This window comes from Maylandia zebra, linkage group LG3 (assembly GCF_041146795.1).
Source record: "Maylandia zebra isolate NMK-2024a linkage group LG3, Mzebra_GT3a, whole genome shotgun sequence".
Taxonomy (NCBI): domain Eukaryota; kingdom Metazoa; phylum Chordata; class Actinopteri; order Cichliformes; family Cichlidae; genus Maylandia; species Maylandia zebra.
Genome location: NC_135169.1, coordinates 32,025,771 through 32,038,112, shown reverse-complemented (window position 1 = coordinate 32,038,112; position 12,342 = coordinate 32,025,771). Strand labels below are relative to the sequence as shown.

At 44.4% G+C, this 12,342-nt stretch overlaps 2 protein-coding genes across 3 annotated transcripts in view; one reads left to right on the top strand and one right to left on the bottom strand.

Annotated features, from left to right (window-relative positions):
• The window catches only part of ino80b (INO80 complex subunit B), a 10,939-nt gene extending 8,160 nt beyond the window's left edge, over positions 1-2,779 (bottom strand). Inside the window, exon 1 of the mRNA XM_076881702.1 lies at positions 2,036-2,779. Coding sequence (XP_076737817.1) covers positions 2,036-2,093 — 58 coding nt within the window. The 5' untranslated portion in view covers positions 2,094-2,779. The remainder of the gene's footprint in view (positions 1-2,035) is intronic.
• aadat (aminoadipate aminotransferase) overlaps positions 1-12,342 on the top strand; it is a 14,557-nt gene extending 2,215 nt beyond the window's left edge. For both annotated transcript variants that reach the window (XM_012924508.5, XM_012924509.5), the window contains exons 3-14: positions 4,103-4,271; positions 4,462-4,594; positions 4,798-4,872; positions 4,955-5,164; positions 5,358-5,423; positions 5,539-5,621; positions 7,379-7,475; positions 8,141-8,202; positions 8,306-8,370; positions 10,022-10,128; positions 11,160-11,261; positions 11,342-12,342. In XM_012924508.5, the coding sequence (XP_012779962.1) occupies positions 4,103-4,271; positions 4,462-4,594; positions 4,798-4,872; positions 4,955-5,164; positions 5,358-5,423; positions 5,539-5,621; positions 7,379-7,475; positions 8,141-8,202; positions 8,306-8,370; positions 10,022-10,128; positions 11,160-11,261; positions 11,342-11,383 (1,211 nt within the window). In that variant the 3' untranslated portion in view covers positions 11,384-12,342. The remainder of the gene's footprint in view (positions 1-4,102; positions 4,272-4,461; positions 4,595-4,797; positions 4,873-4,954; positions 5,165-5,357; positions 5,424-5,538; positions 5,622-7,378; positions 7,476-8,140; positions 8,203-8,305; positions 8,371-10,021; positions 10,129-11,159; positions 11,262-11,341) is intronic.

The following is a 12,342-nucleotide window of genomic DNA, read 5'->3' as shown; positions in this document are numbered from 1 at the left end:
ACCTATGTTTTTGACATGTTTCGCACCTGTCTACCATTTGACATATTTGGGTTGAGATTCCCGGCCACCACACAGACTCTTTTGCTCTGGCCCTGCATTTTGAAACGCCCTGGTGGCCTTCATGCAAACGTGACAAAACCTCCGCTCTCATTTGAGGTGGTATCACAAGTCTCTCCCCTTTCATGAGAAGACCATGGACTAGATTGAAGTCCATTCTGTATTCCCAGCACCCCTTTAACTCTGGATCTAGTTTACCTTTTTCTGGCCAGCCTGTCCCACATTGATACACCACCTTTCTACACAGGTCATCCATTTCCTGCGCCAACTTAATCTCCTCCAACCTTTTATCTGTTGCTGGGAGATGGGAAACTACACCGTCCACGAAAACCTCCACCTCTTTTTCCAGCTGAAGATCCCCAGCAGAAGGAGGCCCTGCCAGCGGTGCTCGTGAGAGAGCATCAGCAGTGACAAGGTTTTTCCCTGGAACATGGACAATGGTGAAAGTAAAGCGCAGCAGCCTGAGGCGGAATCTCAGGATGCGTGGAGGCAGGTCGTCCAGGCCTCTTGTGCTCAGAAGAGGGACCAGGGGTTTGTGATCTGTGATTAGAGTGAACTGTAGGCCCATGAGGTAAGATGACAGTCGTTCACACACCCACGTTACAGCGAGCGCCTCCTTTTCTATCTGCGCGTAGCGTTTCTCTGTGTCTGTGAGACCTCTTGAGATATATGTGACCGGTCGCCAGGAGTTGTCAGACTGTTTCTGAGTGAGAACAGCCCCGACACCGTATGCCGATGCATCTGCAGCGACTCATGTATCTGCTGAGTTGGAGTACTGAGCGAGCACTTCTGGAGAGCTTAATATCCCTTTTAGTCTCCTAAATGCTTTTTCCTGTGGCTCCCCCCATATCCACTCGTTTCTGTCTTTTAGCAGTTCCTTTAATGGTGTGGTGATTGTGGCTAGTTGTGGCATAAACTTGGCAAGATAGTTGGCCATGCCCATGAGACGGCGCACATCTCCCACACTCTGAGGCTGCGGCAGCTGCTGGATTGCTGTTATCTTGTTGGGATCAGCCTCAATGCCTTTTGCTGACACTTTGTGTCCCACAAAGATTATTAGACTTTTAGCAAACTCACACTTCTCATTCAGAGTGAGACCCTCCTTCTGAAACATTTGGCGCACACAGTGCAACCTCTGGTCGTGCTCCTGCCTGTCTCTGCCATATACAAGCACATCATCGGCGTGACAAATCACCCCTTCAAAATCTTCCAGCATCTGTGACATTCGCCTTTGGAAATGTTCCGGCGCCGATGCAATGCCAAAAGGAAGGCGGTTGAACTGAAACCTTCCAAAAGGCGTGATGAAGGTAGTGAGTGGCCTTGACTCTGGCGTGAGCGGAATTTGCCAGAATCCAGACCGGGCGTCGAGCTTTGTGAACACTTTAGCATCTTTCATCATCGCTAGTGTTTGATCTACTGCTGCTTGCTCTATCTCAATGTGATAAGGCTCCCTCAGCACGCCTAAACCTTTAAAAACGTTTGGGTATGCTGCCCTGAAATCTGTCACCAATTCCGTTACTGTGCTTACTCTGTACACAAGACCCAGAGCCTCACACGCTGGCCTGCTTAGCAGTGGCTGTACTAGACCTGACACAAGGTAGACGTCTTGAGAAACATTGCGCCCTTTCACTGCTAGCTGTGCCTCGAAGCAGCCTTTAACATTGAGTGGGTTACTGCCCGGCCCTAGTAACTTCTTTCTGGGTCTCTGCAGCTTACCATCCCTGTCTGGACTGTACAAACCCTCTGGAATAGATGTAACATCCGCCCCTGTGTCAAGTTTAAAATATACATTTTCCTCATTTAACTTGACCTTTTACACCCAGGGCTGTGACCTCCCAGTCTCTACTTCACCCAAGAACACACAATCCTCGCTGTCTGTATCTTTCGGATTTTCTGTCACTTCGCGTAGCGCTGTAGCTTCACTACTGCGACAGACCGCAGCAAAGTGCCCTTTTTTCTGACATTTTCGACACTGTACCTCTTTGGCTGGACATTCTTTCCATGAGTGTTTGTTCTTGCGACCACAGCGGCCACATTCCTTTCCGCTTTGCTTGATTGGCTTTTGTTCTTTCTTCTGCCACGTCTGCGTTTTCCCGCTTGTTGTATTTGTCCGTATTGTGTCCATGTTCAGTGTTTTCTCCACTGCCGCGCTGCTGTGAAGTATTGGTTGTTGTTTCTTTACCGTTTCGCTCTGCCTAACTTTCTCAGTGGCTTTAGCAAGAGTCAACTCTGAGTCCATTTGCAGCAGCTCCGACAGTCTTTTGTCTTTTATGTCAACTACAATTCTGTCCCTTATGAGTTCGTCTTTGAGTGCTCCAAATGCACAATTTTCTGCAAGTTTGTGCACAGCAGTGATGAACGACTCTGTACTTTCCCCTTCCTGTTGCCGTCTGGAGTTAAACTGTGCTCTTTCAAAAATTACGTTGTGTTTTCCTACGTAATGTTTGTCAAATGCCTCTTTGACAGTTGCATATTTCTTTTTATCTGCATCGCACAGTGGTAAAACTGCCGAAACATCATCATCAGCGTCTCCTATAGCGTACAGGAGTGCATTAACTTGATACTCGTCTGATTTGTTATCAAGAGCAGTTGCAATGCGAAATCTTTCGAACCTTCTGATCCACTTTGGCCATTCGGCAGGATGAGAAAAGTCAAATGTTTCTGGGTACCGTGGTCGCCATCGTGACGTGTGGATCCCTGGCTTCCTCGCGTTCAGAATCCAAGCTTTCCGGTGCGCCGACCTCGTCTCCTCCCTCCGACATGTGAGGCTCGTGCTCGACCGCGCGCGCGCACGCGCCCTGTTGCTAGCGCCGGTCACAGCCTCGGCCGCGCTTCACCTGCATGCCGGTCTTGTTCGGGTTACCGATGCGAAAACTTCTCTCGCAGTTAACTGCACCGTACTGTACTCGAAAAAGAAGAAGAAGAAAAAATCAGTGGAGACCGCCGTTCGCACTTCTGACACCACGTATAAATGATGACACTGGACGCAGCGTGTTCGGGTGATGTTTTCCAACTTTACTCGAAGCTCCCCCCACACACAGCCTTATGGGAACAGTAGTCTACCGCTACAAGAGGCACATCCCAAATCTGCCCTGTTTCATTGCACATAACAGATTAGGTGAAAAGACCAGCTGAAATAATAGAACAGAAGAAAAAGCAAGCAGATGACAATTTCAGTTTTTTAACTTTTTCTGTTATATACAAATATTTCTGTTACAACTAAACATTTGTAAGTCTGGGTGGTGATGAGACTATAAGCTGGGACCTTTCTGTGTGCAGTTTGTATGTTCTCTCTCTTCCTGTGTGGGCACAATCAGAATTAAGCATGCATTTTAGACCAACTGGTGACTCTAAATTGATGGGGTGCAAAATGAGAAACTGTGATACTGCATCTGGAAGTCAGGAGTGGCAAAGATGTATGTGAGGTGGTGCAGGAAATGCATGAGGAGAGTGAGACAGTGATGGGGTGTGCAGTTGGAGTAACGGGTGAGTTCAAGATGGTGGTGGGATTACATCAGGGATTCACTCTGAGCCCCTTCTTGTTTGCAGTGGTGATGAACAGGCTGACAGATGAGGTCAGGCAGGAATCTGTGTGGGCTATGATGTTTGCAGATGACACTGATCTGTAGTGAGAGTGTGGAGCAGGTTGATAGAGAGCCTGCAGAGGTGGAGATATGCACTGAAGAAAAGAGAAATTAAGGTCAGGAGAAACAAGGCAGAACACGTGTGTAAATGAGAGGGACACCAGTATAACAGCAAAGAGCAGAAGTAGTGATCGTGGATGAGTTTAAACACCTAAAGTCATCCATGCAAAGCAACAGAAAGCACACGAGAAGTAAAGAGGAGAGTGCAGGCAGGGTGGAGTGGGTGGAGACTAATATCAGTGGTGGATTGTGACAGAAAGATAGCAGCAAGAGTAAAAGGGAAGGTTTACAAGATGGTAGTGATGCTGTGATGTATGGTTTGGTGAGACAGTGGAACTGAATAAAAGACAGGACGCTGAGCTGAAGGTTTCATCATCTTCTCTCTGTGATCCCACATGAAGCTGAGCTGCAGCAGCGGTCACCTCCATCGCTGATTTCTTTGGCCGGAGGAGCTCCTAACTCCAACACCTTCCCCTTCCAGTCAGCGTCCATCACGGTGAAGAACGGGCAGACAGTCACCTTCGATGAGGTGGCGATGAAGAGAGCTCTGCAGTACTCCGCCTCTAATGGGTGAGAAATCCAGATGACAGAATCGGTCACTGCTTTGTGACAATTTTCAGAACAGCATTTCAGTTTGGATTAGAGGATTAAGACAGACACTCGTGCAGACATGTGCAGTATTTGTGTGAAAATAAAACAGATTACTATTTTATGAAAATAGATTTGTCTTGGAAACACCTGATTTCTCTTCAATGCGTAGAATACCTGAGCTGCTGACGTGGATGAAAAACCTGCAGAAGAACCTCCACAACCCGCCGACTGCTAGCTACAGCCCTGAGAGCGGGCAGATGGAGATGTGTGTGACGACGGGGAGCCAGGAGGGGCTCTGCAAGGTACTGACACCATCACCTGTAGATTTACCTGTCCATCTGACATCAGCTGAACAGCTTAGACCCACTGAAACCCTTAAGCTATAGCTTTAAAGTAAGAATCTCTATATTTTAATATAGTTTTATTTATTATAGCAGTTTTTCATGTCAAGGAAAACATTCACAGCCTGTGTCTTAGCCTCGTATGTTTGCTGGTTTTGGTGCAGGTGTTTGAGATGTTGGTCAACCCCGGAGACAATGTTCTTCTGGATGCGCCCACGTATTCGGGCACGCTCGCAGTAGTAAGAGCATTTTTCTTCTGCACAACACAAACATTGCGACACGAAGCACTGCGACCACCTGACGCTCTCATTTCCTGTGCAGCTCCATCCTCTCGGCTGCAACTTGATAAACGTTCCCAGCGATCAGCATGGCATGATACCTGCAGCTCTGAAGGAAGTCCTGTCCCGGTGGGATCCGTCAGAGATCCACAAGCCCGGAAGCACCGCTCCCAAAATCCTCTACACTATCCCTAATGGAGGAAACCCCACCGGGGCCTCCATGACAGCAGAGAGGAAGAAGGAAGTGTATGAGGTAAGTCGTCGCCAAAGTCATACTCAGTGAGATAAATACATGCACACGCTGCAGATTTTGACTCTCTTGAGTCACGGTCGTACAAAGCAAACCAGTGAAGCGTGCACTCTGCTAATTACAGCTTGTTGTAAAGCTGCTTTCCCTGCAGATTCACTCTGACGTTTTTTATTTAAACCTCTCTTCTCTTTAATAGCTGGCCAGGCAGTACGACATGCTCATCATCGAGGATGACCCCTACTATTTCCTACAGTTTGAAAAGGTGCAAAGACAAGAGATTTTTTCTTTAAATGACAAACGGCAGCCTGTTAATCTGACCTTCATTAATAATGAATAAAGGTCACAGTTAGTTCATGTCATGTTTACTTGTGTGGCAGCCGTGGGCTCCCACGTTTCTCTCCATGGATGTTGATGGGAGGGTCATCAGGACCGACTCCTTCTCCAAAATTCTGTCTTCAGGGTGAGTTTCTCAACCTTTGTGACCGTTTAGGTGGGTGGATTTGTTTTACTCCCAGTACATGTGGAACTGATGTTCCCATTTCTTGATTTGCCCTAGCGACTATGAACCTGACACATAAATTTCTTTTACGTTTGTTGGAATGAAAACGTCAGGATCCTTCAGGAACACATATATTTGGGTCCAACCCTCAAGTAAACAAACTATTTTAGCGACTAAAATGACAGAATAGGGTGATGTATGACCTGTAATATGTTCTGCAGGAATAGTTTGTTTAAATGGCTGAATATGTGTTTATCACAACTGTAGCGTTCCCTTTTGTCTATGACAGACATGTTAAATAATGTTCTAATGTACTTATTTGTGGTTCTGGCATCACATTTTTTCATCAGATCTTTATGCCATATTTGGCTGCTTTTTTTTTAAGAGACTGAAACACCACCTGCCTCTAAAGGCCACCAACTGTTCATGTACACAGAGATCAGTAACAGGGAGAAAGTATTTCAGGCAGCAAACGTTGTCCAAATATGCCTGAAAGCAACAAGTTTGTCCGTGGCCTGTGTCTGAGCTCCAGCTGCTCAGTTGTGAAACTGCACACACCTCAGGATACCTTGTAATCTTGTTCTGTTAGCTGCAGTTCACAGTAAAAAAATTTGTATTTAATGGTAAAAGTGGAAAATCAGTACTATTAATGTTAAAATAACATGTTTCCAGTGTCATGTGTTGCTCTATTGGTATTCTTGCCACATCACTGGACCCGTGAAAAGCTGTAGGAGTTATAGATTGGGGGGGGGGGGAAATGTCAGGAAACATTTTTATGAGTCAAAGTACCTCAAAGATCAGACACTGATGTAGCATACAGGTCTAGAAGGCAGCCCATGTGCTAAAGGGTCACTGCAGGGGTCCAGGTTCGAGTCTGCTCTCAGCCATTTTCAGTTTAGGTAAAAACGCTCAAAAATAAACTCCTAAAAAAGAAATATCACAGTGCCACATAAAAATATATGGCTCACTCACTCGCTTGAAGTTTATCTAGAAAAATCCCTCCGGTTATTTTTTTATTTATGTTTTTAACTACATGATGTGATGGCTTTGGAGAGTGGCTCCATAGTTTTTTACATATTGACCTAACAAGCAAAAGTTCCCCGGTTTGTTTCCGGGAGGAGACACGAATCCCTTTTGTGTCATCAGGCATAAAAATCTGCCAAATCAAACACAGAGCGCTACCTGCTGTGGTGAAGCCTTGTGACTAAGAGAGCAGCCAAAGGTAACGCATGGAATAACTTTTACACTTTAACCACAAATAAAAAACAACAAATGCAGTTTTTTAAACAATCGTAAGTATAGTAGTGAGGTGAATTGTAGGAAATTATAAAGATTACAGTAGTATAGTGTGTAGCTATTTCTAAAGGGGTTCAAGCAGGGTTTACTGACTTATGTTGTCGACACATTCAGCGGCTTCCAGCCAAGTGACATAGTACAGACACTCGTTTATCAAGCAACATCCTCATGGACACAAAATGTAAATATGGCACCCCAGCCTTTATCTGCACAGTAATGTGTGTTTCCAGCATTGCTTATCCAGGCTCCAGTTCCTCAGTTTCAGTGAAGTCACATTGCGAAACACAGTCTGTTAAAACAGGATCCGGTCACAGAGAGTTTATGTCTTAGGTTTAAGAGTGAAGTTAATATTTGACTCCAGGTTTTATGTACTGTGAGTGTTTCTGACTTGAATTATTCAGCTGGTTGTGTTGTTGCTTCAGACTGAGGATAGGTTTCGTGACCGGCCCCAAACCGCTTGTAGACCGGGTGGTGCTGCACATCCAGGCTTCGACGATGCACACAAGCACCTTCACACAGGTGAGAAATCTCCCACTTAACACCACCCAGAATCTCATCGTATTCACCCTGAATGGACTAAAAGAAATCTTTCAGCGTGAAGTGCTGTTGATAGTGACAGTATGCCATCACATAAAGCAGCAGTAAACACAGAGCAGGGCAGCACAGTTGCGCAGTGTGCTAGCAATGAAGCATATTTGTGAGCAGAGTCATTACTGACTTTTATACTCTGCCAGATTAAGTTCCCACCCACCAGGCACGCCTGATTTGCACAGACATAAACTCAAACCAGGCGAGGATGAGTGGTGTGCTGCTGTCACGCTACATTTAAAGCTGAAAAAGAATTTATCGCGTGTCTGAACTAGCAGAAGCAGCAGAGCAGATTTTACTCAGAAAGAAGGAGGAGAGGATTAATGAGGACCTCCAAAAGATCTGCCTCCAACCTCTTATTTAATCCTCACCTCTGCATATTCATCTAATCTAAACCAGAAATGTTATTAATGCATGAAAGATTTAAAATGCAAACAGCTCAGGCATAAAAACCCCATGTGAGAAGGAGGAAAGTGTGCCTCTTCAACTCATTAAACTATTAATATGCAGTTTTATTATCTGCTGTACAGTCATTTTACAGTCAAATGATTTGGAGTGATGCCAATATATAATCAGAGTGCCCTGCTTTCTTTCAGCTCATGGTGTCTCAGTTGTTGCACAGCTGGGGACAGGAGGGTTTCCTCCAGCACATAGACAAGTATGTCACTTCCTGTCTGACCAGTTTGACTTGTTAAAAACTGACTTGGATCCAGTTACGTTTCCAACAGGAAATCAAACAGTTCTTTTCTTTCCTCTTGCAGGGTGATTGAGTTTTACAGGAAACAGCGAGATGCCATGATCAGCTCTGCAGACAAATGGCTCAAAGGTTTGTGCACTCACTGATGAAGCCCAAAGTATCCACATGTAAACAAGCAGTGACCTGTTCACTTTACTTCATGTTTCCTTTAAGCTGGACTCATAGACTCTATATAACAGGTGATGTAGCCACAGTCAGATCAGCTTTGATGTGTGAACACTCCAGACTGACATGAGTGATTCTGATAGGCAAACAGTAACGGCTTTTAAACATGGCCAAGCCGTGAAGGGTACCATGTTTTATATTCTAGTTCACTTTAAATTGTTCCATGCTGTATTAGGTATGTCTATAAACTAGTGGTTGAACCATAAAGTCAGCAGGTAGGCATTTAATGAGGTCAAGTTACCAATAGGGTAATTTTCTCTTTGCATCCAGAGGTGTCGCCTCCTGCTGGAAGCAACAGTCATCCTTTATATACAGTCTGTGCTTGCAAACATAAATTTAGATCTTTGATGGAAGGCTCACACCCACTGAGGCTGAAGGTGAAATCTGTTGTCAGCATACTCCGTTTTAAGGTTCCTGTATAGTTTTCTGAAGAAGAGCAACACTATTAAGCAATGACCAAGATTATTTGAGTGTGCTGAGGCCCTTTCTGTGCCTGTGTGGGTCTTTCTGGGTATGTGAATGTGGGTGTGAATTGGTGGATGACTGAATGGAGTGTAAAGCGCTTTGGGGTCCATAGGGGCTAAGTAAAGCACGATACAAATACAGGCCATTTACCATTTTACTCCAGCTTCCTCCCACAATCCAAACACCAACTCGTTAGGTTAACCGGTATTTCTAAGTTTGTGTGTGTGTGTTTCAAATTATTAGGAAAATGTCTGGTTTACAGTTGGTTTCTCAGGAAGGAAATGGATTAAACATATTTAATATTTATTATATCCCCATTAATGGAAAAAGGAAAACTTACCTCTGCATCCAGACAGCTCTGACCTTCATTCATAACGGGCGGGAGCCAAAAGGTCATGCTGTATAAATGGAAAAGTACTGTAGTGGGGCCACACTCATATAAAAGTGTTAGTTATTTACATTCATCATAAAGCTTATGATTACTTACAATTAGACTTTGGACAGGTTGCCAGTCTGTTACAGGGCTAACACAGAGAAACAGACAACCACTGACACTCAGAGGCAGTTTAATCACCAGTTAACCTAACCCCACTAACTGCATGTCTAACTATGGGATGAAGCCAGAGTACTCACAGAGAACACACACACACACACACACACACACACACACACACAAACATGCAAACTCCACAAAGGAAGGCCACGGCCGGCCTGTGGAGTCGAACTCTGGACCTTCTTGCTGTAAGGCAATAGTGCCGTCATCTAACAGCAGTCATTTTTGTAAAATTACTTACATTTGGCAGCAGATTCACTAACAAACCCAGAACTAAGGTGTAGTGAACTATCAGTGATTTTTGACACTTCCTCTCATCCTTCTTCATCTTCCTCAGTCACTTTTCTTGGACTTTCTGCCCAGCAGCCTTTTCAGGAACCAAAGACACTGAATCTAAGTGAGATTTTGTGGCTCACTGCACCAGCAGCCGCTAAACCAGTGACTGTCTGGCCTACTTAAAGCACTGTATGACCAAAGAGGCATTGTGAATCACAGAAAAAAATGCTCAGGCACTTTTGTTTGTGTGTGTGCGTGCAGATGTAGCAGAGTGGCACACACCATCAGCAGGCATGTTCCTGTGGATGAAACTGAAGGGCATAGCTGATACCCAGCAGCTGATCATGGAGAAGGCGTTGGAGAAAGAGGTCAGTGTGAACAAACATGCAGGTGCTGTTCTCTTTTCAGGTTAAGACCTGCCTATTGAACAGCAGATACCCCAGAGGCACTTGTGTGCGTGTGTGTGCGTGAGAGGGAAAACACTTGCACAAAGGCTGCTTTACAAGCACCATCCCACACTCTGCCGAGACACAAAACCTGCATCGGCCTTGGTGCAAACATCTCCTCACAAACACACACACTCACACACAGTGTGTTTGTAATTCCATGCTACTGAATTAGCTGTGTATGAACAAGAGTGGGTACAATCGGGATTTTCCAAGGCCTCTGCACAGCAGGCTCGTGTCCTGAGTCCTGAGCATTTAAAGCCTTCATACAGCAGATAATAACACCACTGTGTCATTGGGCAGAGGAGGAATAATGGACAGCTGAATCTAAAATGAGTCTTTCAGTGCTGTCATAAATGCCACGGCGAACAGTTTACAGCCTGTGAGATCAAAACAGATACCAGAATATTTATACCCAATCCAAACTGCTATATCAGAGTGAGAAAGCTGGTTATCAGAGACAGAGAAGACAGGATGTTGACCAAACATGGAGGATATCCTGGACGTTATTCCTAGTGTTCCTCTCACTTCACATGAATAATGCCACAAATAGTAATTTTTTTTAAAAAGTTACCAAACAGAGAAAAATACGACGGTGACACAACCTGGCATAAAGGGAAACATTTGGCCTCACAGTTTGTAACCAGTACCTGAAATCCTAACAAAAAGCCTGCAGTAACTAAAATATATCACAAAGTTGTCATTTTACTCAGTGAGCTGTTTGAAAGCTAATGTAAGCTTTTTTTTGGACTTTTCTGGACTTAGACGGACACGATTGTAATTTTTATCATTTAGAGTAAAATCTGGTGACCTGCCTGGCTTTATGTTAGCTCAAGACACAGTTTGGCTGGGGTGAATGTAGGAAAAGACAATATGTAATATGTTTTATTCCCTATGTAAAAACTGGAGATGTGTAAGAACTGGTGATACATGTTTGTGTGTGTGTGTTACAGGTCCTGCTAGTTCCTGGAGGCGTGTTCATGATCAACAGTAGTGAGCCCTGCCCCTACGTCAGAGCGGCCTTTTCTCTCAGCACACCGGAGCAGATTGATGAGGTAAACAAATGGATAAACAACCAGATAAACACATACAATCTCTACAACTCAATCTAATCTTGTATTTCTTTCCCCACCAGGCTTTGAAAAGACTCTCTGCGCTCATCAAAGAGGCTTTGTGATGGTTTATTCGTCCTTGGCAGATGCAGGATTTTTTAAATATGTGGTTGAAGGGCTTAGTTTAGATTTAATAGTGCGTTCTTATGACTGTCAAAATTATAGTGTTACAAGCCCAAAATCAGGACCTACACAGAAAAAACTATATGTGTGCTGACTGGGTGAAGAAGGTATCTGATCATTTGAGTGATGCCCGCCTTCCTCAGCTCAGAGTTTGTTTAGCAGACCAAGAAATCGGTACAGCACACCCTAAACGCTTAATGAAGTTCTTCTAAATCTAGTTTTTCCAAATCTAACCATCACCCATCACAGAGACGTCATAATCTCTGGGATGAATTCATGTTAACAAACAGATCATTTTCCAGAAGAAAAATGATCCCTTTCTTAGCGAGCAGGAAGTCAGAGAGCTCCGTCTTAACAGTTCTTGATATAATTATTTTAAAGTAGACCAGAGGCCTCTGCGACAAAGCAAGATTTAGGTTTATCTGGGTAACTTCAAGGTTAGCCCTGAGTTTTGTGTACTATGAAAGTGGTTCACTTTCATGCTGAAACATTCAAGCAAGTAAGTAATACAAAGGGAAACGGAGAAGGACGAGGTGGAGGGAGGAACAGAAAACGAAACCCTGAAAACACTAAACATAAATAAACTAAAACTAGGAACTGAAACCACGTAGAAAAAGCAAGGACTCAACTCCAAGAAAGAAGAATACAGCAAGACCTGAAGCACCACATAGCTGAATCGAAACCTCAGCACAGCAGCAACCTCAAACTAAGAGGATCAGAATATCCAACACATTAAAAACCCTCTAAAGAAACTCTGACCCCTGGGACCCAAACCAGGGCAAACATGGCAGACACAGCCTCACTGCTGTATAATGAACAATGGCTACACAAACTCATTACTGCATGAGAACATGGTTTTATCTCATCTGTGAAATAAAGTAAGGACTTTTTACCTTTTGTA